Here is a 25,944-nt window from a genome sequence, read left to right as displayed (position 1 = left end):
GGCTTTCACAAGGCATCAAATGATGACAAGATATTAATGTACTGAAATACACAGGAGTCAGATTATTTGAGTGGAACTGTGGGGTAAGAAGAAGAAAGCTATGCTGAAAGAAATCTCTTCTGTGTTTTTTGGCAGGAAGAATCCAGATCCGACTCTAAACCGTATGATGTCATGCTAATGGTAGCTGTGCCCCAAACGACTGTAGGCACAGTCTTGGATGGAATTAATATTGGCCGGGGCTATGGACTTGTCGAAGGAGAAGATGGGAGACAGTTTGAAATTATCACTGCATCTGTGGATGTCTGGCACATCCTGGAATTTGATTATAGTAGACTGCCTAAGCAAAGCATAGGGCAGTTCCATGAGGGAGACACGTACGTGGTGAAGTGGAAGTACATGGTGAGCACTACAGGTTAGTGAACAATTCCATTTCATCCTGCTGAGCGTGGAGAAGTGCAGTTAAAACTGCTACTCTTAGTGGTGAGATCCAGACCTAGGCTTTCTTGGATGTGAAACTGTTTCAAAGGTTAGAAAAGCTAATTCAGCCTTCCTAGACCATTACGAAGTAGAGTTGATTATTTTGTTTCAAAGACAGTATTTTTTTTTTAAAAAGGCTCTAGTGATTGTTCATACATCAAATGTAATACTGTCCATCTCTGCTTTTACCCAACAGTGGTGTTGTGTGTGTGTGCACATTAAGCCAGAATTGTGCCCACAGCTTAGCACCAAAATAGCCATGCAGCTGGGCTGGTGACAGTAGTCTGAATGTCTTGCAAGAGAGGTAGGCTTAGCAAACAAGAAAAGCCTTTGCGGGGTAATGGAGAACAGTAACAATGGCAGGAAAAGCCTTGACAACTCAGTACTCTTGTTGCCTTTTTGCTCTTTCTGGAAACTCGTTACTACAGGTTTCAGTTTCAAGTGGAAAACTTGAGCGGTGCTCTGACAAAGAGCCTGAGAACAGCAGGTAAATGTTGAGAATCAGTCAGCTAGTTATGCTCTCTGGAACTCTCCCTTTTGGCACTAAACTAAGAATAGGTGGCTTTTGTGGTAAGTAAAATAGAAATAGTGTAACAATGATTGTTCCAAATAGGAAAATATTAAAATTGCTTGAAAGCAGCATAACAGCTATACAGCTTCAGGCTTTTAGCCAAAAAATGTAAGTCTCATTCAGGATCATTGAGTTTCAAATACTGGCAAATCCAAGAAAAATACTCGTAAGTTTTGGGAGAAGTGGGTAATACTAATACTGAACTGTAAACAGACTTCTAATCCAAGTGGATTAAAATATATTCCATCATTCCAAAACAGAATAAAATTTTATGTAGGAGGCAGTACTTTTATAGGCTAAATATACAGCTAAGTAAAACCCATCAATTTTAGAAGTGGCTAGTGGTTTGAGTATTCTCAACTTTTAAAAAAAACAGGATGCTTTGTCCTAAGTATTTCACTTGGATGCCGCTCAGCACTGCTGAAATCAGGGCAGAAGTTGTAGTATTTTTTTAAAAATCTGGTTTAAAACTGTTGGAATATTCACTGGAAAGAGCAGAATATTCCATAACTGGTTGTACTGTTGAACTTCACCTGCTGTAAACATTGTTTGCTTATCCTAACAACTAAATACCGATTCTTTAAAAAAAAAGAAAATGAAAAAAAAGAGTCGCTGCTAATCCAGTTTCCAGACTAACATGAAATACTAAGTTAATTTTTAGAAATAAATCAATATAGTTTACCTAATCCTAACTTTTTTATGACTGCAAAATACTGCTTTGGTGTTTTGTTCTGTAGTTTTCTTTTCTAATATCACTTTACCAAGAAATACTTCTCTTTCATGCCTCTGGCTTTCTCAACTGTTGCTGTTTCCAGTATCCCTCAGCAGCCATCTGCTCTCCTGTTGCCAAAGAACAGTGTGTAATGTGGAAAATGAGCCATAATGCACTCATCTGGTAACATGGCTGGACATACCATTTCACATGCAGATTGGCTCAAATGATGTCAGTTATTTTTCTCCAGATAATACCAGTTCTTTCTAAATCTCTTTCTCTGGCCAACACAGACATCTCTGCCTGTGGGCTTACATCCACCTGAGGAGACAGTGTTGACTTCACATGGGGATGTACTGGCTTGGAGTCTTAGTTTTCCTCCAACTGGAATTTTTATCTTTCCTGTTCTGGACAGAATAGTGCTGAGCTGGCAGATGAGATTAAACCACGTGCTGTTTAAGCCTATAGCCAGAGTACTTTCTTCAGCAAGTGCTTTCTTGTTTTGCAGTTGGAAGCAGGCAAAAAGGAGAGCAACAAGTAAGAGCTGTCGGAAAAGAGAAATGTGTGTATTTCTTTTGGCAAGGAAGGCACTCCACAGTGAGTGAGAAAGGGACATCTGCACTGATGACAGTGGAACTTGATGAAGAGAGAGGAGCACAGGTGAGCACCCTGCAGACCTAGGTGGCAGTACTGGTAAGACTTTCCTGCCCAAATAGCCACTAACATTAAATGTTGGGTGATCTTTTTTCCCTCCTCTCTTTCTGTGAAGGTCATCTTGCCAGTACAAATAGCCCGCCCTCAAAATTAATGTTGGCTTTATTCTAAGTTCCAGAGACATGTAAGCTCTTTTATGGATTGTCACTCCCAAATCCGACTTACAAAAATGATGTTTCTGAGAATGCCTGAAGAATGTCTTCCCTCTCCTTGCAGGAATAGGTGAAGCACAGTTAAATACTTTTGTGCCTTCCCTTTCATACATGTTCAGGTAACAGGATGGTCTTCCTAGCGCTGAGAACAGGAGCAGCACTTTCTGTCAGCCAAGGCATGAAAACACATGTGAATTTTTCAGTCTGTTTACTCTGTCATTACAGAGTAGATTGCCTTGTTTTGCAGAGATTCTAGCAACTGCAGATACAGATGGTTTGAAGCTCAGAGGCTAGCTTTGCTTTGTCTTTAGGTGGAGTTTGGCTTTGCTGTGACTTGACTGTTGACAGCACACAAGAAGGGAGGCTTAGTTTCTGTAACTGGATAATGCTGTAATTACTTTTTAACAGCAGAGTGGACATAACCAGTAAGACAGGACTTCATAAAGGAAATAGACTTGACCCAGTGTTGGACCAGTTTTTGGTCCATTAGCTGGGCATAATCAGCAGAAGGCTTTCACTGGCTTAAAAGGCATTTTGTTTAGAGTTATGTGGGGAAGAAGAACCACTTTCCACACCCAGAGTGTGGGATGCTGTGCAACACAGCTGATTTAACAATTGGTTATATCATTTTCATAATCAAAATGTAATGCTTAATGAGTAAAGAACATGCATGTTGTCACATAAACCAGTTGACCTCAAATTGTGAACCTACTTGAGTTCCTACAGTATCTCATAATACTTTCAAAGAATATCTGGCAAGATGGCCCAGTCCTGTAAAGAATTCAAATAATGTTTAGTTTAAACTCATTTAAATTAAAGTTTATTTGGTATTCCTTCTCCTCTGAAACTATTGATGGTTGGATTCCAACTGGAGGTTTCTTTTAATATGCAGGTCACATATGAAACCCATTGCATGCCAATCTATATGGTAATTTAAACAATAGTCAGCAGTTGCAAAGTGTAGGGAAAGCTATCTTTGTGGGTGGCCATAACAATATCATTTTTAATAATGCATACAGACTAGTTTTCCTGAGTCTGTATATTGGCTTTGTTTTTTCAATGAAGAGTGGTGCTTTCAATTTGCAGGTACAAGTGCTTCAAGGGAAAGAACCACCATGCTTCCTGCAGTGCTTCCAAGGAGGGATGATTGTGCATGCTGGAAGAAGGGAAGAGGAAGAAGAAAATGCACAAAGTAAATTACTGTTAGTTAAGAGCTTCTGTCCCCAAATCCTTTTTTACCTATTGCAAAGGGCTTTGAATTCAGTGTCAACCACTATGCTCTGTAGAAAAGAGAAATGAGTGGCATAAAACCCATGAGGCAGCTTTGCCATGCTTTGTTTCAAGGTAGTTTTTCTTCTTTGAGCTTAGAATGGATTTTGTCACCCTAGAGCAAGCTGACTTAATTGTATTGATATGCATATAAATTATTCTAGTTGTTTTTTTAATTAAGCAAAGTGCCTGTTTGCTTTAAAATACGTTCTTTTCTACATCGTCTGGGCAAAAGAGTATTTTTATTAGCAGTTCTCCTGCGCCAAGGAGAGCTCCAAGCTTTTGTTAACCATTCATAACTTTTTGCAACATGTTCTGGAATACTGCAGTTGAGGTAGGAGAATTTCTGTTTGGGTGTAGCTTGGGCATGTTGCAGTTCATGTCTGAATGTGACCTCCTGTGCCTAAGGTGTACAGGGGAAGAAGAGCTGAACAGGACTGCTGTATTTGTTTCCCTTTTTTTTCCTGCATGAAAAAAAGCAGAAACATGACTCTTCTGCTTTGTTAACCTCATCAGCTCTCAACATTTGTAGTGAGGTTTCATAAGGCATCTTTTCTGCAACAGGAGTTCTCAAGATGTGTTAGCCAAACCTGTTGCGTGGCTAGTTTATTCTGTGGCAATGTAGGCATGCGATACGCGAAATTCATCTAGTATGACAACAGCTGTTCCAGAGCAGAGGTCTTGAATTTTCAATCCCATGTTTCTGTATAATGCTGATGCACTGTTCCTGTCTGCTCCAGGTGACTGGAGGCTATATTGCGTGCGAGGAGAAGTTGCCAATGAAGGAAACTTACTTGAAGTAGCATGTCACTGCAGCAGCCTGCGTTCCCGGACATCCATGATTGTCCTCAATATAAATAAAGCTCTTATCTACCTGTGGCATGGCTGCAAAGCACAGTCTCACACCAAGGATGTAGGAAGAACAGCAGCCAATAAAATAAAAGAACAGTGAGTGTCTGACCTATATTTTGGAGATGTTTACACAGGCTACCCATTTGCTTTAAACAGTCTGCCTCCAAGAAAAGTTTAAACAAATGAAGCTATAGAGCTATTACCTGAGTACAACTGCAATATGTGCATGCTTGGTAAGGAGAAGAAACAACAGGTAGTTGTTTTGGTGGAGTGGGGAAACCATGTTCTGTAATAATTTTCACTTAAGGTCAAATGTGCTTATTCTTCCTACTGTAATAATTACAGTTGCAAAAAAAACAGTCTCTTTCCACTTGGAGGGAGATGTTCAATACCTGAACGGCAAACTAAATCCCAGTTGATAGAAGGATTAGAATCAAGCTTTGTGAATATAGAAGAGGAAATAAATCTGGGAAAGTGTGTGAGGAGGACAGCAGTATTTATGAACAGGGGCAGTGAGAACCCCTATTGTGAGCTCATGTGAGCATCTCCTCCTCTCTTGGTATGTGATCAGAAATCCTATGAGATTGGTTGCTAAAATCTGTCTTGTTTATTGATAATTTTTATCATAATTCTCAAAAAGTCTATGTTGACATGAAACGTGCAGCAAGCCTATGGGGTGGTTTTGGGTTCTAACAATATGAGTAGCCAGCAGGTTTGTGTTAGCTGTGTTCAGGGCAGGAAAGTTGGGTTCACGCTCTTTCTGTGCATTTTGTAGGTGTCCACTGGAGGCAGGACTGCACAGCAGCAGCAAGGTGACCATACATGAATGTGATGAAGGGTCGGAGCCCTTGGGATTCTGGGACGCATTAGGAAGGAGAGATCGAAAGGCCTACGATTGCATGTTGCAAGGTAGACCTGCATTCCTGGTTGTGGCACTCACTTTACTGGTCTACAGTATTGTAAGATGTAAAGCTTTTTAAGAACTTCTGGATAGTTGAGATGATCTCTTCAGAGAGATGCTTCCAAATCTTAACTTACTTAACTCTGCAGAGTTAAGACTGTTCTAGAAGGAAAGTGCTGGAAAACCAAGTGTTTCAATTTGTTCTCTGCCCCTTCTGCAGCCCCTCTGTATTCATGCAGCACACAGCAGCAGTTAACTCTGTTAAAAACACGTTTTGCTTCTCTTCTGAAGGGATTAGGGGGTGATTCTGCATGCATTCTTGTCCAGTCTTTGCTTTGCAACTGCCAGCAAAGGTAGCAGGGGGATTGATTAACCAAATGGAAAATTTGTCAACTAAAATGTAAATTCTGAGATGGACTTGCTTCACTTCAGCTGCAAAAGAGCCCCTTATGAAATGGCTGATAATAACTAGCCAGGATCAGGTGCACACTTACAGCAGCCAGTCTTTTAGCCCAAGTTTTGTACAGCTATTGCTAGCCCCCCAAGGTATCTGATGGTCTTCCTTGATTTTTCAAAAAACAATGTACAGCCACTCTAAAAGCTGAATTATTTTTTTTTTCTATGTATCACTGGCATTTTCTATTGTAAATCTTCATTGTTGTTCTTTAAAGATCCTGGAAAGTTTAATTTCACCCCCCGCCTGTTCAGCCTCAGTAGTTCATCAGGAGAATTCTCAGCCACGGAGTATGTTTACCCTTCAAGAGACCCTGCTGTCGTCAATTCCATGCCATTCTTGCAAGAGGATCTTTACACTGCCCCACAGCCAGGTATATGCTTTAAAACACTTAAGTAGCATGAAAACAGGTGTTCCCTGCATTGGGCAGTGATTCAGTAACTGTAATAACTTTTAACTTGATTTATCAAAGGAAAATGTGTGTATGTGATTATGCTTATATAGCATTGCGCAGTAACAGTAATTTTTCCATTATAAAGATGCTGAGAACTAATTAAACATACATGTATCCCAAAAGCTTGCTATAAAAATACATGTTTATATGAGAGCCTGAGTTCAGCTGAGGTTCAGCTGGATGAATAACAAAAGGGATTGGTGAGCTTTGAAAGGATCCTGTCCTGATGCTGGCAAGCATGCCCAGACTGGGCTTGTTTAGGGGATTTCAAGAACTAAAAAATGGCTGACGATGGATTTGTTCATTTTTTGGCTGCATAGCACTGTTCCTGGTTGACAATCACCATGAAGTGTACCTGTGGCAAGGCTGGTGGCCTGTGGAAAACAAAATTGCTGGATCAGCTCGAATCAGGTGGGCTACAGACAGGAAATGCGCCATGGAGACAGTGCTCCAGTACTGCAAAGGTAACAGATTGCTGTGCCTGGCTGTTCCCAGTGTGTCCTCCCTTCCCATGCCTTACTGTCATGAGCTGAAAGGTACTGAGGTGCTTCCCCAAAGACCCTGATAAACATCAATGTATTTGAAGATACATTCTCTGCTCTTCCTTAGCAAAACATTTGTGTAGTAATGGCATTGTTCCCAAATTGCTGACTCAGTTCTCAGAGGAAACGCTTTATTTCTCTTCTGTGTCCCCACTGTGGGAGAATAGTGCAGACATTAGATCCGTAAAAGTGAATTCTGAGAACAGTCTCTTAAACATGAGTGCTTTCTGTCTAGCTCTTCTTAGATTTTAGAAACTTCTGTGTATCAAAAGACTAAATGAAGACACTGTTTGCTGATGTAACTGGGTTTTAGTGGGGGAGGTGGAAAGACTTTGAAGACTGAGAACAGGTCTCACACGGAAATAAGTGGTCAGTGGAAATGCTGGAGCTCAGAGCTGTGGCTCTGTCCTCATTTCTACACGACAGAGTTATTGCCACTTAGTGTGCTGTGATTCAAGCTCCAATTGATGATCATTTAAGAGTACACTGGCCAGTGTATTTTCTGCACTAGTAGAGTTTCCCTAACACATCTTAATACTTTCCTCTCACTTTATGTAAGGTTATGTGAGACTGGGAACGGACCTTGCATCTTCTGATGGAGTATAAATAAAGGTTTGGGATTACCATCCAGGAAAGAGGGCATAAGTAACAGCCATGTTCTGATAGTTCAGAGCAGCTTCCCACTGTGAATAAGTCAGTAGAACTTTTGTGGTGCAAACTATGTTCTCTTGCAAGGAAAGTCTGATCACTTACAGACCTTCAGACCTCATGATGCCACTGATTTTTTCTGTAACAAATAAACTTTACAACTTGTGACACAGGTGGTGGTTGGTATCTGTCATCCTCTCCCACAGAAATTTGTATATTTTAAGAGGGAAAGCAGTATCCTTGTTGGATTCCACCCTTATGAGGAAGAGCCAGTCTCTCCTTCCCAGTCTGCAGGTTGAATAGGAGTAGGAGCAAGCCTTTGTTTCCACTCAGTTGTCTCATGTCACTGAGGGGAGGAGACAGCTGAAAAGCAATACTGGAGACACTGAAACTAGACCTTCATTGGACTGAATTACTGCTTTGTGTAGTTCATCTGCTGGTATCCCTGGCACTGCTCTGCCAAACAGTAGTGTTGGTTTAGAAATGGGGTGCTAAAGACAGGATAGTAATTTGAAGAGTGAGAATTTGGCAGTGACTGCTGAGTTTTTAAATAAGAGGCCAGTTACTTGTTTTTCACCACCCCCAGTTTTTGCAAGTCAGGAGTGATGAGATGCATTTCTTTGAGATCATTACATACAGTGGGCTTCAGAGCAGAAGTGAATGTCAGCACAGAGGAATAGAGCCCCATGCAGTGGGAATGCCCAGAGTTGCTCAGCAGGCTAGTGAGAGAGATGGAAGTTAAGATCCCTGTCTCAGTGTCCCTGATGCAGTGCTGTAATTTTCTGGTAATGAAAATCACGTTTTCTGGCCCCAGCAGAGATGGAATCAGATACACATGCTGAGGTTTGGATAATTTTCCAGATTTCTTGAACTTCACAGAGTTCAGTGATGGGAAAATGGATTAATACCTTCTGCACTGGATTGAATTTGCTGCATCTGAGTCTGATGCACAGTAGAAAGCTCTTCAGTGACTCCTTATGGGTCTAAACTTTAGCGTATGTATCCTAGCACAAGTTTTTTTGCTGGGTGCTCTTTTCCTCTGGCCATGACTTTGCAGCAGTTGTGGCTTTATCCTCGTTGCCGTGAGGTAGTTCTCAAGAGCTTTGGGTTGTGTGGTTGGATAGGTACAGAGCAAGTTTATTACTTTTAAAGACTGATTCTGCTTGTACTATTTCTATGCTAAAGCTGATGCCAACTTGTTTAGCAGTTTTTCACAGTTCTAACTATGCTGTTCTGGTGATCTCTCACTTTGATGATCTGGGATTCTGTCAGCCACTTCAAAATTTCATTGCCTCAAGCTGTCAGGGCTGACTAGCTCTCACGTGTTGTTACTTATTAAGGTGGAGAAATTGAATTTCAGGAGATACCAAAGCTGCTGCAATTATTTTGACTACCAGAATATAGTTGAGTGATCAGAAGCATTAAAATGCTTTTATTTTTCTCCCTCCATTTCTTTCCTCATCTCTGTCCCTCTCTTCCCCTTGACCCTGCCTTTCCTTCCTTCCATCCTTCCTCTTCAGTGCTGAGGGCATCACCTTGTGCTGAGGGCCAAGTTCATGCATTGCAAATGTTTCTCCACATACATAATAAAAAATCTTACCTACACTGGAACATTAGCAAACACCACACTCCTTTTATCTCTTGGCTGAATTGCTGAAAGTGGTGCAATGCAACTACAGCGGGTTGACACGTGCTTTTTAAATGCAAAGTTTTTAAGTGCTTGTTGAATCATTCATGTTAGAATGAACAAATAAGCCACAGTGAAAATAAGTGGAAGAGAAGGCTTAAAATCAAATATTCAAATTGTAAATCTCCTGTATAGTTAAAGCACTCACATTTTATTATCTTTGTTAGACTATTTCACAGAGCTTTTACCTCTAGCATTTAGTTTCATGTGAGCATATTCCCTCTAATCAGTGTTCTCCCAACATCTGATGAAAGCCCAAACCTGTCATGTTGAGGTTTTGCAAACCTGATGGAAATAGGATGTCCAGCCAGGCTCTCCATTTGCATTCAGTACAGGTGTTGTATCAGTTCCTGGGGTGCTGTGTTCTTTTAGACCCTCCTGCCTGACAGTCTGCACACAGAAGTGCAGGTAGGGACTGCAGTAAAAAAGAGGGTCCTGTGTAATGGATTTATATGCTCCGGAGGAAGTCTTAGTCCATTAAAGATGCTCTGAGATGGAATGTAGGGAATAACAAAATCTTGCAAGAAGTCATTTTTAGGGAAGCTACAGCCCTCTAAGTGAGGTGGTATCATTTTGCTCTGTTAGTTTGACCCAGTTCTGGACTTTGCAATATCTTCAGCTTTTCCACTGCCTAGCTGGAAGAAACATTTGATTATATTAAGTTGTTTAAATCCAAGTAAGATAAAGGAACAGCATTTTTTTTTAATTATAGCTCCTCCCAGTCCCTGCCTGCCTGTCTGTCTCTCTCCAATAATAATTGGAGTTTATCAGTACTTTTGAATTCTTGGGGAATTAAATAGTTCAACCAATAGGGCCTTTTTTCACCAGTCCTTGGTGTAATGACTCTAACCACTTAATCTGATAAAGCATCACTCCTAGGCAGGGTTATGTCCATGTCCTGTATAGTGTGCATGTTTTAAAGACACAGGACTGTCTTTCAAAATCATCATTAATAACCCTCTAGCTACTGCAATACTGTTGCTGACTTTCGGATCCCATTCCTTCGAATTTGTAATAACAAAATGATTGTGTTAGACCTCAGTATCCCACCTTAAGAACACTTTCAGCATTCTCACTTAGGCCTCCAAACTTAAGCTTTGTTTGCTGCTGGCATGACACTTCTGAGCACACCAGAAGGTTTCATTTACCTGAATTTTGTTAATTTCAGATCATCACATTCTGCTTATTCTATCCTAATTCTGTTTTTTTAAGATAAGAAATCCATTGAGTTAGGAAGTAAATGTGGGGAATTTTCAGCATATGTGGTTTGATCTTTGTGATCAGATACAGTAAAAGACAGATTTAGTAGAACTGTAAAACATGTTAAAAGGTACCATGCTACATTAAAAAAATCCTGGTGAAATTAATTCCTACTGCCTTAACTTACTTCAGCTTTTCAGGAAAGAATCAATTAAACATACTAATGAGATCCCTTTGGATAGTAGGTGACATTGCAAAATATGGTACTCTTTGTAATTTCTCTCTCTTCTTTGTTTTTTAGGAAAGAATGTAAAGAAGCCCCCAAAATCCTATCTAATTCATGCTGGCCTTGAACCTCTGACCTTCACTAATATGTTCCCAAGTTGGGAACACAGGGAAGACATTGCAGAGATCACAGAAATGGTAAGTTTCTTCATTGCACAGACTGTTCCCTATTGCTAGGAGTTGTCTTGTGTTGTCAGTAACATTGCTTGTTTGTGCTGTCAAGCCCAAAATCCAGAGCATGAACTTGCAAAGTACAGGTCAGGAGTCTGCACAGGAGAAAAAATAATGACATAATTCTGACTGGGAGTGTGGATATCAGAGGCATTCCTGGTTGTTTTTTTATGTAGCTTCTCATACTCTTTTTTTGGTAAAAACAAGAGGAAAGCATTACCTGAATCATCTCTTAGAAAGAGATGTGCTAGAGCTTATCAGTTGTGTGAAACAGGCAGCAACGTGCAGTTCTGGTCTGTCCTCCAGGCTGGAAGTGCAGGAAAGCAAAATGATCAGCAAAGGATCACTTGGCTCCAAGAGCTCCAGGATTGACTTCCCCACCTGGGAAGTGGAGTCACAGCTGAAATACACATGACTGCTTTAAAAGCCTTCACTGAAGGGGCATCTGAAAGAAAATGACAGTATCTGCTTTGTAAGTCTTCTGCAGCCATCCGGAATGGAAAATGCTGGCTTCACAGCTAAACACCTTAAACTGAGGTTCTGAAAGTACAGAAAGTCCTTCTGCTAAGGGCAGACTTTTTTTCAGCTGTGAATTTGTTCTAGGGCGGGGTTGTTCACCTGTGTGTGGACCTGGATATATAGCTTTGTGCTCCAAGGGCCCGGCAGTGCAGTTGATCCCGTGCCACCTGCAGGCTGCAACGGGAGCAGTTGGTGGTTTCGGCATTGTGATCCTTTTCTGTTTTCCTGTTGTCCCTACAGGATGCTGACGTTTCTAATCAGATAATCCTTGTAGAGGACGTTCTGGCCAAGCTGTGTAAAACAGTGTATCCACTAGCAGATCTCCTAGCTAGGCCTCTGCCTGAGGGAGTTGATCCACTGAAGCTTGAGATTTATCTTTCAGATGAGGACTTTGAGGTAAGGAGCGAGTGAGTGCAGTCTTACTCTCTGCATGTGTGTCTAACCCTGCTGAGAAGCCAGTTGACTAGCTTTGCTACTTGTGTTTGTATTAATGCCTTACCCTCTGGTTTAAATGCAGGCTGCATTAGAGATGACGAGAGAAGAGTACAATGCACTGCCATCTTGGAAGCAGGTTAATCTAAAGAAGGCAAAAGGACTTTTCTGAGTTGTGTTTATTGGAGTGAGCACTAGGGGAATGTCTGTTTTCACTTTCTATGCCCTTCTGAAGAATGGTACCCCACATTTACAAAATAAATAGAAATAATCCAAAGTTATTAGTGACTACCTATCTGGAGGTGTGTAATATTACAAAAGGCCAAGATAACTCTTTGGAAATGGAATTCAATTTTAATAGTTAAAGGTAACATGTTTAAGCTCTGCTCTCCTATGCACTTAAACAGTAGTTTCTTGAGCTACTGTAGCAGGTGTCCTTTGGCTATAATCAATACTTGCCATTTTTGTTTTTGAAGAAGTTCTCTTTGTAAAGTGTTATTTTGTTAGTTTGTGGATTACAAAGAATTTATATTTATATAAACACATAGAACAAATATGTATTTAACAATGCAATATATATTCACTTTCAAGACTATCATGTCAAAACTACAGAAAAGTAGCTGGATGGCAGTTGCTTTTACTGAATTAGTTATATCACCCATATGTATCTCTTATGCATTCATTCTGAAAAGTTTCTCTTTGCAATAGGTAATGAATTGTTCTCAGTGCTGCTTCAGGTGCTAAACTGAACAAAGCGTTTGTATTTATAGCATGGATTTCTGGAGAAACTATGCGAATCAACCTTTATACTTTATTATCCAAAAATGTATAGTGCCTTGTTTTTTGTGTACAGTTTATATACAAAAAAAAAAAAAAGGATTGGTCTGCATTTTGAAGATGGCTTAGAATGATCTCCTATGTTACTTTTATAATAGTAGAAATAAAAAACATCTCAGTTTCTAATACTTGTTGTAAACATTAAACATGTCTTTTGTGATATAAGAACTGAAAGTAAAAGCTTCTGAATAAAATCTTAGCAATGCTCTGCTCTGTCATTATTTTCTACCGTAATCTGTACTAAGTCATTGGAATATTCCAGAACATGGTATCTTATCAAAATATTTTAACCTTAAATATCTGCCGGTGTTGTACAGACTTATAATTTGAGAAGCAGATAATGTAGAAAAAAATCAGAGTATGAGATAAAATGAGGTTGTGCAACACTTGACTGCTGAACATTGGAACAGTGACACAACTCCTGTATCCTTTGGATTGTCCCATTTTACACACAAAACCAAAATTATTGTGCTAGTTTTCAGACTTTGAGGGAATCTTTTCAACCTTTGTGCAATTGGAAGTAAAACTTGAACTGAAACTGAGTGTGGCATTGTGTCTGTTCTTTCAATACACACCAGAGTCAAAATAGTTTTAATTCAGCTAATTAGGCCACTGAATAGAGTAATCAAGCAAAAATTTGCTATTGTTGTAAATGTTTCTCAGGCATTTGGCATTTCTGTAACAACTTGTGTGGTTCTCTTCTGGTAGCTTAGTGGATTTCACATTTTCATTGCTGCCAGCATGTTTCCTTCTGCTGTGGAGCCATTCAGGGCTCCTGCCTGGGTAAAAGGTGATCACCTCCAGCGTCTGATCATCTTTGTGGCCCTTCTCTGGACTCTCTCAAACATCTCCACATCTTTCCTGTGATGAGGGCTCCAGAGCTCCAGAGTTCTGCTCACCAGACCTGAGATACTGCACATGTATTTTCAGCACTGGTGTATTTCCTTTCATTCCTGGCTTCCGTCAAGAACAGAAAATAACCTAAGAAAAGCGTAGCAACAGTATTCAGAGCCAGGATGCTTTCTTACATAGCCTCCAGCAAAAAGCAAGATGTTGAGATGTCTGGTAGTTCCTCAGAGGTCCTCAGCTGTATCTTCTGCATGGGGGACACTTAGTTTGAAAATGCAGGGCTTTATAGAGGCAAGTTTATTTTTCAAGCACAGAGAGGTTTCCAAAGTCACTGCTGTATTCATCTAAGTATTTTTGCAGCAATTTATTTTCCTCATTTACCCCATCCAGTGATAAAATCAAGCAGGAATTAAGTTTTGTTTATTCATGTTCAATCTGTATCGTGTGGGTAGCAAGTTCCTCTGTTTTGATTTTTCTCTCCAACAGCGAGCTGATTTGCATAGCATGATTGACCTTGTTTTTCCCTCTGGCAGGGTAGTATCTTTTGCTTTTGTTTTTGAAAACACCATCAGTCCTCCCAGTGCTGCTGAAGGGCAACATCCACCCACCCTTAAAGCCTTTAGAAGCTCAGCTAAAAGAAAAAACAGCATGGGGACCTGCAGGCAGTGAAACATAACTCAGGGCTGTCAGCTCTCAGAGTTAACATAATTTTTACAGGATTTGGTATCTAATGTCTCAGTTCTAGGAAATGGGACACGGAGCCCAAATCCTTGCTCCTAACACTGCCTAGGAAAGCTTGAAAGTTTTGCAGAAAGTATTTTTATTGTCCTTAATATGCTTGTTACTCACCAAAACACTTTCCTCAAATGTGGAGCAGTGTTGTTTGCTTGTTTCAAATGGAGCCCCAAGAACACAATGTCTTGGGTGAATTCAAAGGCAAAGTATCTGGTCCAGGGACTCTGTGAAAAAGGCAGTACCTTGAACATGGCATTCTGCTTTTTCTGCCAATCCCACAGCTTCCAGGCCTTGAGCCATGATTCTTATCTCCTGTGTTTTTAAACTGCTCAGTCCTGACTTTAAAATATTGTTCTTTGAGTACACAAACATTCTTGCACATGGAAGGATTTGTTAGCAGTGAAATGGGCTGGAGAGGTGAACACATTAGTATGCCAAAACAGCAAATAAAACATGTCTGAAAAATCTGCAGCCTGGATTCTTCAGCCAGAGAAGGAGGGAAAATGGAAGTTACAGGGAGAAAAACCAGAACTTTTAACAGTTTGGGAGAGCTTGTTTCTGTCTACTGCCATCCCACCAGTCTCTCAAACAGGTATTTAGCTGAGCAGGAGTTGTGGATCCATGTGCACAGCTGGTAAAAGCTGATTCTGATCTTTTCTGAAATCTTGTGGTGCTCTCATGGTAGGGCAGGTGCAGAGTAACCTTGTGTGCAGTGGGGCTCTGAGACTGATGCGCTGTCTGCATGCTGGAGAGCCCTTGGGACTGACTCACTCTAGATTTGCCTTTTGGATCAAGTAGCAGATGAGGAGAAATAACTCAAATAATAATCTCCAAAGTGCCTGCTTTCCATATCCCCTTCAATGGAAACTAAAGCAGGTTTGCAATCATAGGTCATTGCTGCCCAGAAGCAGGAGAAAGCAGCCTGAACACCTGAGGTGCCACTCAAACACAGGAGGCCTCTGTCCACCTGATGCACTCTCCCAGTGTGTTGCTGGGAGATGATGCTGCTCACACACATGGTCCCTGCCCACCCTTCAGGATCAGTATCTCTTGGTTTCCCAGTGTTGGCTGCAGGGCACCCCACTTGCTCTGTAACTCACAGGTGGTCTCAAACTCCCTTTTTGGCAGCCCCTGGACCTGTTCCGTATCAGGAAAGTTTTGTGTGTGATTTTCCAGTTTGTGAGACCTGGGGGATAGGTGGGATATGCAGCCAAGTGGCAGTATTTCTCCAGCAGTGCAGTTGGCAGCCCTACCTCATGAGAGGACAGGCCTGCTCATGTTCCTCTGCACTCTGGGGTGGCAGCATGAAGCAGGAGCCAGTTGTGTAGGGACTACTCCTGGAGCTGGACTGCCACTGAAGAAGCAGACCCAACCAGCCCATAAAGCTGCACGCTCCGGAGCTGAAGCAAAGTAAAACTTTATGTCTGGCTTGTGCTTCTCCTGAAGTGCAGCATATTTCAGAGGAGTGGTGAAAAAGAGGGACCACCATATGCTGTGTGCACACCATCATTCCTGAGTTCCTTTGCCTTTGGGTCCTCCCTGCCCTTTACTTCTCAGGGAATCAGTGCAGTGTGCCCAAGTGCCAAGGCCGCAGGCATACGAGCACAACCTCAGCAGCCCAGACTGTATCTTCACAGACTTTCATGCCAGATCTCATGCTCTCTGTAAGGATGTGCAGCCCAAGGGGCAAAGCCACAGTCCTAGGCAAGGGCAGCCCCATGACTTGAGGCCGTCATGCAGCCCAGATGCACTGCCAAAGCAGAAAGCACTAGTTGTCCTCTTGGCAAGACCATAAAGTGCCACTTGTGTAAAGCTTTGTAAATCACTCCTGCTCAGTGATGCCCCTTAGATTAATGCAGGAATATAATTTCACAGCAAGTATACCAGGCTCTGGACAAATTTCTTAGATACTGTTGCTGAAAGATAAAATATTTACACACAAGAAACAACTTTGCTTTCCGCTCTCTCATTGCAATAAGCAACCAGGCCATTTGAAGAAAAACTTACCTTTTTGAGTAGAAGGTAGAGTCAGTTGTAGAGATTCATGGTAAAAACTACTGAATGCATCTGAGGTCCCTGGCTCTGCTGCAGGTGTCTGCATGCACAGCCCAAACCCTCACAGTCATGCATTTCCAAGCCTGTGACTCTACCAACCCAACCAAGCTGGAAGGACCTTGAGGGGTTATATATCCTGACTGCCTATCCCATGGCTGCATGGGATAAACCACCCCAACTTCTGCTTTCTCCACTACAGGGACCTGTCAATGGAACTACTCACCAAGTCACACAACCAGTTAAAAGTCCTAGAGCACATGAACTACTGGAAGAGCAACGGGAGGGAGAAGAAGACCACCCATAGTATCTCCATTTTGCATGTTGCTAGCTGATTACCTGGTGAATTAACTTAGAACTGAAGCTGTTCAGCTGCAGTTCTGCACTCCCCCAAAGGCTGTGTTTGCTTAGGCTTCCTCTCTGCAGCCTGTAGGTACCAGGCTGTGTTGAACAGCACATTCACCCTGCAGCGGCAACTGCTGAGCTACTTGTGCTGTGGTAACAGCCTCTGATGTTTAATATGCTGTATAAACTGGTAACTGTTTACTTGAGGGACTATGAGTTGTCTTTATGCAGCCAGTAAACATACAGTAGCCTCCATATGATCACTATTGTAGGTAATGGGGACCTGCTGTGAAGAAAGGCACCTGCTTCTGAGCTGCAGAAACTGGATGCTGTACATAATGATGTTGAAGTGGTAACACTTTACGCTAAGTGCCCCTGTTCTCATAGCAATCACTGTTTACTCTGTGCTTTACAAATTGCTCCTGACTTATAGACAGAAAAGTAATTGATTTGGTTTGGTTTATTCATGGGGGCCAGGCAATATTTTGTCATTTCATTCTATAGTCGTTTTTTTGAGCTCAAGTCATTTATGTAAGTAATTTCCAAGTAAAATCTCAGCTAGTTCTAATGCCTTTTCTTTTTCTAACTCTGGCAGCTACCTTCATTTCACTGATGTCTTACAATTTAAATATGTGCGTTTTTTTTTTAACGGTTCTTTTTTTTGGGGGGAGCACAATTGCTGGTGCCTTACTGCACAGTTGGAAGCAAGGGATTTTTTTTTTTTCCAAAAAAAATTATTTTCAAGGGGTTGATTAGTGATCTGGGAAATATCATACCACACCAGTGGAACAAATACTGAAGTACAGTAACATACTTCACGGAAGGAAAACCAGCAGAAATAGTCTGAGGTTTTGACTTTATCCAGAAGCTTCTGGTTCACTTTAGTATCAAAAACTTTCAGCAAAACTGACTTGATTTTTGCAATGTTTTTTGATTTAGTAGAGTAATGCATTCTTTCAACACATGACTGCTGGATGAGCAAAGCCTGGCAAGACAGACTTTGCAGAAGTAGCTGCAGCACTCAGGGCTGGGAGTAAGATGAGGCACAGAAGGAGTGGCCAAAATCACACAGAATAGCAACAGGGATGAAATTTGGGAGCCCAGAGTCTGACCAACAGAGGGACAAATCAAAACCGCTGACTGGTCTTCGTACCAGTTTGGACAGAGTAGATACCACAGATCTACAGTTTGTCCTTAAAATATGTGCAGACACTCCATAAAGTGAGATTTATGAGGAGACTGTATTGGTTGGTCAAATAAGATACCACCTTGTCCAACACACTTCGCCTGTCAATGCTCACAGACTATAGTAACAAGTGCTAGAAGACTATCTTCCCACAGCTGCCTGTTTCTGGCAACACAGAAGCAGCAGTGGTCCGTGAGAGCCTTGTAGCAGCAGATTCACTCCCAGGTTGTATCTCTAGAGGGAGGTGGCCCTTCTCAGACACAAGTGTGGAAGTGGAACTTCTGGAAACACACCTGCACATCAGCCTCCTCGCTCTTGTCCCTTGAGGGTTTGTTTCTTCCTGAAGGATATATGCCAAACAATCCCCTTTCTCACCCAAACTCATTAAGTTAGAAAATCCTTAAAGCAGCACTTACCAAAGAAGGGACTGAGCCATGTGTGGGGCAGCAGGCAGAGCCCAGTGAAGGCAGGCAGAGGATGTTTGCTAACGAGAAGGTGCTCCTGGTAGATAGGATAATGATTGAGTCTTCTTGGAAGGCAAGAGGCAAGGAAAAAACATTGAACAAATGCCAGCAGAGTGATTAAAATGTCTTTTCATTTTATATTAAGAAATTGGTGAAGTTAGCCAGCCTTGTCTGAATTTAATAGCAACTTGTCCTTGTTCCATGTTCATGCTGTGTTGTGTGAGCCACGGCCACAGGATCTGGCGAGAGCAGATGACTGGCTGCTGCCCTGCACAGAACACGGCACAGGAATACTGTGCCCTTCATCTGCCACGAGTCATGGGAGGTAACACAGGCACTTTGCTGTGCTCCTGCCCCGTGACCACCTCTGCCAGCTGGGCAAGCCAGCCTGCTCAAACCAGATCACCTAATGCCCCTTTCTTGGTGTGAGAACATCACCCTGGAGGAGGACCACAAACAGGGTCAGAGGGCCGGAGCACCTCTCCTGTGAAGACAGGCTGAGAGAGCTGGAGCTGTTCAGCCTGGAGAAGGCTCCAGGGAGACCTTACCAGCGGCCTTCCAGTACTTAAAGGGGGCCAACAGGGAAGCTGGGGAGAGACATTTTACAAGTGCTACAATGGGAGGAATGAATGATTTCAAACTGAAAGAGGGTAGATGTAGACATTAGGAGGAAACTCGTCACAGTGAGGGTGGTGAGACACTGGAACAGGTTGCCCAGGGAAGCTGTGGGTTCCCATTCCCGCAAGTGTTCAAGGCCAGGATGCATGGGGCTCTGAGCAACCTGGTCTAGTAGATGTCCCTGCCCAAAGTGGGAGGGGAAGGGGCGTGTGGAACTAGATGATCTTTAAGGTCTCTTCCAACCCAAACCACTCTATTATTCTGTGATTCCCTTCGAGGCTCATGTTCTTTCTCTGGCTAGACCTGAGCTTGACACAGGCCGCTGTCTGGCCTCGGGGGGCCACACCAGGTGCCTTCTGCCAGCACCAGACGTTTGAAAATCCAGGGGAGCAGAGGTGAGGCAGGGGACCGGGGAGCTGCCCGCCCTGGGGCAGGCTGAGGGCCTCGCACCGCCAGGATCGGGGGGGTCAGTGTTTGCAGGGCTGAGCAGCGGCTCGTTCCGCCTCAGCACGGCCGCGCTGCGCTGCCCCACGGCGCCCGTCGTGAGGGACCGTCACCCTGCGGCCAGGGGACATGGCGCCCGCGCTGCCCTCCTGCCCTCGCACCGCTTTCAAGCCGCCCTGCCCCTTCGGCCCCACCCCGCCTGCCGGCCGGGCCTGCAGCGGCCCGGGAGAGGCGGCGCCGGGCGCACCAGGAGCCCGCCCGGCCCGGGCGCTGCCCGGCCCTGGCGTGCCCGCCCCGCCGCCATGGGGCGCGCGGGCCGGCAGGTGGCGCCGCCGCTGCGCCGCGGCCTGCGCTGCCCCCGGGGCGCGGGGCAGGCCCTGCCGGGCCGGCCTGCCCCGCCGCGGGCGGTTGCTTCAGTCGGTCCGAGTCCCCGTGTGGGAGCGTTTCACTGTTCGGCTTCGGATGAGTTGGTTGTGGTGGAGGACGTTAAACGCTGCCCCGTGGCACGACCTGGGGAATGGCGTCACCTCGCTGCACCAGCTCCTCCGGAGCAGCCCTTGGCAGCCGCGGTGACCTCTTCCCCCGCGCCCTGCGGGTGTTGGCGCCGTCCTGACCCAAACCCCTGTCCTGGCCCAAACCCCTGTCCCGACCCAGCCCCTGTCCTGACCCAGCCCCTGGCGTGACCCAGCCCCTGTCCTGACCCAGCCCCTGTCCCGACCCAAACCCCCTGTCCCGACCAAAACCCCCTGTCCTGACCCAAACCCCTGTCCTGACCCAGCCCCTGCCCACGCAGGCGCTGGTCCCGTCTGGGCGACGGTAGCTGTGGGTGAGGAAGCCGGACTTCTCCATCCAAAAGCACGTGGAGAACAGGAGTGGCAGCTCCGGGACAGGAGGTGGGAGAGGACTGCCCTGCGCTCTGTTCCTGGCCCTCCGGCTGCTGCCCCAGCACCGCGGCAGGTTTGAGGCTGAACATTTTCCCTGCCAGCTGATCTCGTAGCTGGTCTGAGGGAGCTAGGGCCGAGGTCTGACCCCTGCAGCAGCTCGGGGAATGGCCCCTGGCAGACACAGGCTTGGCTATGTGGCATCCTGCTCTGGGATAGGCACGGGGATCATGGCAGCCCTCTCCCTCAGGATCTGGGCGCTTGGGCCAGCCCTTGTGCTTGGAGCAACTCCCAAATGCCAGGATGGGGAATTTGTGGTCGGTGGGGTGTGTACGGGTAAGGCCCTGCTGTAGATCCACGCCATCCTCCTCCATCCCCCTTGGCTGTGAACGTGCACGCACATCTAGTGACTCTGTCCCCACTCCAGCAAAGCGCCTGGCGCAGCGGCCAGAGGAGCGGTGGCTCGCAGCTGGCACAGATCAGCCACGGCTCGCTGGCCCCAGCCGCTTCACTCTGAATTCATTTGCTGGCTGTCGCCTCTTCCTTCCCCCCTTTCTCCCCAGAGCTGCACAAAGAGAGCTGGCCAGGCCACCCGCCAGCCAGGCGCTGCTCACCTTGCCAAGCAGGGCCTCCTCTTTGCCCCCTCCCCACCACCCCCCAGCTGCTTCACCCCCCGTCACCATTGTCTTGGTTTGCCTTTTAAATTGGCAGGAGACATCAGCTGTGCTCAGATGATGAAAAGAGATGGAGAAGCACCTGCTAGCATTTGGAGCTTGGGTTTAGAGCAGGGCTTGCTGAATACATACACCCTTATTTGGGTGCTCAGGAACAGAAGAGTTGGAGATGGGCTTGTATTCTGCTGCTGAAATACTCAGCCAGATCACAGCGTGACATTTTGCAGAGAAACCACCTCCCCCTGTGCACACAAAAAACTATTATCTTTAAGCACTTCAGGTACTAAATACTTAAATGTTTGTTACCTTGCAGTGGGAAGACTGTTAGGAAGGGCTAAATGAACTAAGCAATAGCAGGCATCTTGCCCCATTACATGAGTGACAGTGTGTGTTGTCACCCGCATACATCGTGTCTCTTGAAAGCATTTTGGGACCACAACATTTTCCACCTGTTAGACACATCATAATACTTAGGAGGAGACAAGAGGTCTCTAACATCAAACAAGAATTGGAGGGCATTTGTCCAGGACATGTGTGTGGTTGTGGGGCTTTTTGTTGTTGTTTGTTCAGGTTTGTTGTGTTTTTTCCTCCCTCCACTTCCCCCGGGGGACGGTTGGATTAGGTGATCTTAGAGGTTTCTTCCAACAGTGACGATTCTGTGACATGGGAAGTAATAGAATGAGGGGTAAACTACTAGTGCCGGAGGGTTGTTGGCAGTTTTCTTGTTTCCAAGGCGTAGATCCAGATCAGTGACCAAAACCAGGCTTGGACTTTATTCTCTTTCACTTTCTATGACATTTTAATAGGGTTTATTACAGTATATATAGAAGGGGGAGGGAGGTGGGCCTTGCATACTTGGCCTGAACCAAGAAGTAGTTATTAACCCCCTACTGTCCAAACCAGGCAGCAGCACAGAGAGCTGGAAACGACACAGGGTGCAGCCCAGTGTTGTGCAGGCATAGCCGTGGCTCTGATGGTAGTACTGAGACCTTCACCTGGCATTGCACCTGAGCTAATAGGCCCTGGGTGTGTTAGCTTGGGCACAGCACTGTGCTGACATCAAGGGACTTGCAATGGCTCCCAGCCCACCAGCCAGGATGCCTCTGGGCTGTTTCCCCCGATTCTGTGCTGGATAAACACAGACAACTTGAGGGCCAGGACTGCTACATGACCCAAAGTCACTTTTTGCAGCATTTACTAAAGCTGAAGGCACAGTAGTTCCTTAGCCTTTGCTTCTGCATACAAGAGCAAATGGCCAGGAATGGGTAAGCTAAGGGAGGGTGTGGAAGCAGCTATAAATGGCTTTGTCACTGTGACCACTGCCATGCCCTGTCTGCCCACTCTTCCCTTTGTCCATTTTCAGCCTTCACACTTGCAGAGCATCTTGCACCTGAATCTGCCTCACTGGGGCTAGGGAGGTTTTGTGGAAGCAGTCACTGCCACTCAGATCTGTAGTCTGCAGAGCTCTGTTCAATTCAGCTGCTGGATTCTAGGATTGGAGTCACCTGATCAAAAGTGAGACAGGTACATGAAGTCAGGTCAATTGTCTCAAAAATTATTTTCTTTCTGCTTACTGATGGTGAAGGTGCCTGGGGTGTTTGGCTTCCCTATAGGGTGAAGAGAGAGGAATCCCACTGTTGGAGTTTGCAGATGCTTGAGTTTTCCCAGTAACCCAGGGCATGGGAGATCTGCCCTGAGCCTTTGCCATTGCATCAGGACAGCTCAGCTTCTCACCTAGGGCTGTGCAGGAGGCTTGGGGTCCTCCTCCCCTCCCTGGGGGTTGCCAAGGCACAGGGGTGTCCCAAAATTATCTCTGTGCAAGGCACACCAGCCCTGGTTGCTATTAGGCTGGTAGAGGCAGCACAGGCTTGCCTTTACCTCGTAACACTGCAGTTAGAGCTGTTGAGAGATCTGGATCTCACATGGGGCCTGAGGGGCTGCATGCAGGTCATCTTCCTGGCCATCTGCTGTGACTGGGGGGAGCAGAGGGGACTGGGCTTCCCCAGCGAGAACCTGAGCAGGTGATGACTTTGTGTTGTTAGGGGTATTAAGAGTCTGGGGGCCACATCACAACAGCTGCTTTGTGGAGCTGGCCTGGTGTCGGGGGGTTGGGTACTGGGAACGCTCCACAGGTCAAGTCTGAGCTAATAAATACTATTTTGTGGGTTCATTTGCAGTCTAGTGAAATGTTAGCCATTTCCTGCCAGGCAGCCACTTTTCTAAAAGCTAAAGGCAGTGAAGTTAGGAATGTTCACCTTGTGTCAGCAGACATGATGCCTCAGTCGTCGAGTGGGAAAAAGCCCTGAGGAAGTGAGAGGTGCAATGATGAAAGGCCATGAACAGCTGCTGAAAGTGTTCATGAACCAGGAGTAACTATATAAAAAACTAAAACAAAAATAAAGCCCAGTTTGATTAAATGGTTGGATTCAGGAAAGCAGGTCACCTCCTGGAAAGCAGCTTATGAAGGTGTGAGGTGATTCAGGCTATTTTTGAAGAGGGAAAATATGCAACAGCTTGCTGGCTAAAACACAGGCCACCCTACTCCCAAGTAAGGCCACAGACTTCCAGTGACCCTTGTCATCGCCCCTTCAGTCCCTGCGTTCTCAGGGAGCACTAATGTCCCTCTGCCTGGTTTCTGCCTCCAAAACCAAGACACAAGCACATGCACAAATGCACACACAGGCACACAAACAATTCCAAAATTGCTGAAATTAATTCACTTACAGGAAAGCAATTTCAAAGGTGAAATTCAAAGGTGGTGAACCTTTCTGCTTAGTCAGCCCAGGCCCAGAGCTCCATTCTTTAGGTTGTATCATGGCCAGAATCACCAGTGGAAACTATAAGCACTTGGCATCTGAAAATCAGGACATGTACATTTTTGTGTCTGTGCCTCAAATAGCTGCTTGGAAATAACAGCTGACAGTCTCCCCTGAGGACCCAGGGGCACCTTGCAGGTCACTATATGAGTTAAAAGTCTTCAAGCCCCTGTGACCATGTTGGCCAGCTGGTGACCACTACTGATCCTGCCCCTGTAACCAGGTAGGCTGGAAAATGAAAGGCTGTTTGCTAACTCACAGTTTATAGCGGTGACTTGTGAGAGGTGGGATCTTGTGGCCTGGGTGATTTCTTTGCAAAACGGTTGGCAGAAAGCCTGGATACACATCCTGGCTCATCTCTGCTTTCTCTGTAATTTGGCCCCAGCAGCTGAAAGCAAATGAGGGAGGATGTAGCAATAATAACGGGGGAAGCTGGAGACGTTAGAAATGCGAGCAGGAAATAACCAAATTAGGCTGTGCCTGGGAAAGCTGGAGCTAATACATTTGGGGGAAATAATCCAAAACACTGCTCATCAATAGGAGAGGAAAGCAGATGACTGACAGCAGCCATTGCTGCACCATGGGACAGGACAAGCCTGTGTGACCTGGGGCTGCTGAACTGGAAGTATCACATGGCAGAGCAAGATGTGCAGGGGTTGCAAAAGGGCTCTGCAGGAGCTGCACCTGGGCTGTTGCAATTGTTGCTGTGCACCTCAGGCCCAGGGTGATGCAGACAGGCTGGAGGGCTTTCAAAGAGCACCACCACAGATGAGAGGTGGGAGGGAATGGCTGGATGAGGAAAGCCTGAAAGAATTCAGCATAAACAACTTTTCTAAACTATGACTAAAGGAGGAGGATATGATAGCCCTCTGCAAGTATTTGAAGGCTTAAATGCTGAGGGTGGCTCATTTGGGATAAGATTAGATGTAATGGCATGAATTTACAGGCAGGAAAAACTGTGGTTTATGCCAGGACACAGGTACAAAGTAACAGAAGGTTACTTTGGAATTTCCCAGAAGTAGAGATGGAAGTCCCCTTGGAATATGCAAAACTCCTCTGGGTATGAAAAGAATATAAGCCCATGTGCTGTTGGAGCAGTGCAGTACAGGAGAAATAGATCAGCCAGCTCTTCTGCCTTCAGGTCTTTTGCTCCAAGACTTGCTGGTCTGTAAAAAAGCAAAACTCATATTCACGACTTTGCTTAAAATTCCCACCAGAGGCAAGCTGAGTGAAAAGCAGGTGACAAGACACTCTTCCCTTTGTTGGTGAAGGACATTGCTCTTGTCCTTGAACTTTCCCTGCAGTAGGCTTGTACAACGAAGCATCCTGCTTTGTGTAGGTTTTGTTGAGGATGGCTGAGAAGCTGTATAAAGGGACAGTTAGCTGCAGTTAAGCTGTCACCTGCGGTACTGGCAGCATGCCAGCAGTGGTGAGGTGATTTTCATCACACTGCATTCTCCCTGGAAATTCAAGTGAGTCAGGCTGAGAGTGACAAGATGTTTCTTCTGTCCTCTGGAAGTTGATTGTCCTCTGGGAAGTGAGGTGAATAGGCTTTGCATGTTTCCAAATGGAACTTCTTTGTCAGAATCAGTGGCATAAAAATTGAATTTGCAGTCTTGTTCCTGCAGAGAGCCAGGTCTGGTTGGTCCCCTTCCTGTCTATAGAAAGAGATCCTTATTCTGAAGTTTTTCCAAGCATGGCTGGACTATTTTAGAGAGGCAGGAGACACGTGCACCGCTCTATTGAGAGGTCCATCCTACATGGCTGTCAGCCCACTTTGCACTGTGCTGTCAGATGTAAGATGCAGTGGCAGGTCAGCTCGGGCCAGCACAGTGAACAAAAAGAGAAAAAAAGTAAAAACTAAAAAAAGAGTTTTGGTGAAATTTGCTTCATCTTACAAATGGTGAGTGGCTCGAGAGAAGAGCATAGGTCCCTTCACATCTCAGTTGAATTGATACAGAAGGTGAAGTCACACCTCCTGCCTTTCCACACCTGTCTTGGAT

General features: G+C 44.8%; 1 protein-coding gene across 25 annotated transcripts in view; it reads left to right on the top strand.

Moving 5' to 3' along the window:
* The window catches only part of SVIL (supervillin), a 134,108-nt gene extending 120,689 nt beyond the window's left edge, over positions 1–13,419 (top strand). For all 25 annotated transcript variants that reach the window (XM_051609457.1, XM_051609469.1, XM_051609463.1 and 22 more), the window contains 10 exons: positions 136–412; positions 2,269–2,420; positions 3,713–3,818; positions 4,636–4,843; positions 5,523–5,656; positions 6,320–6,475; positions 6,877–7,020; positions 10,935–11,056; positions 11,849–12,004; positions 12,126–13,419. In XM_051609457.1, the coding sequence (XP_051465417.1) occupies positions 136–412; positions 2,269–2,420; positions 3,713–3,818; positions 4,636–4,843; positions 5,523–5,656; positions 6,320–6,475; positions 6,877–7,020; positions 10,935–11,056; positions 11,849–12,004; positions 12,126–12,212 (1,542 nt within the window). In that variant the 3' untranslated portion in view covers positions 12,213–13,419. The remainder of the gene's footprint in view (positions 1–135; positions 413–2,268; positions 2,421–3,712; positions 3,819–4,635; positions 4,844–5,522; positions 5,657–6,319; positions 6,476–6,876; positions 7,021–10,934; positions 11,057–11,848; positions 12,005–12,125) is intronic.
* Positions 13,420–25,944: the final 12,525 nt, after the last annotated feature.

The sequence above is a fragment of the Apus apus genome, chromosome 2 (genome assembly GCF_020740795.1).
Source record: "Apus apus isolate bApuApu2 chromosome 2, bApuApu2.pri.cur, whole genome shotgun sequence".
NCBI classification, from domain to species: domain Eukaryota; kingdom Metazoa; phylum Chordata; class Aves; order Apodiformes; family Apodidae; genus Apus; species Apus apus.
Note: the sequence above shows the minus strand (reverse complement) of the source record. Positions and strands in the feature narration are given on the sequence as shown.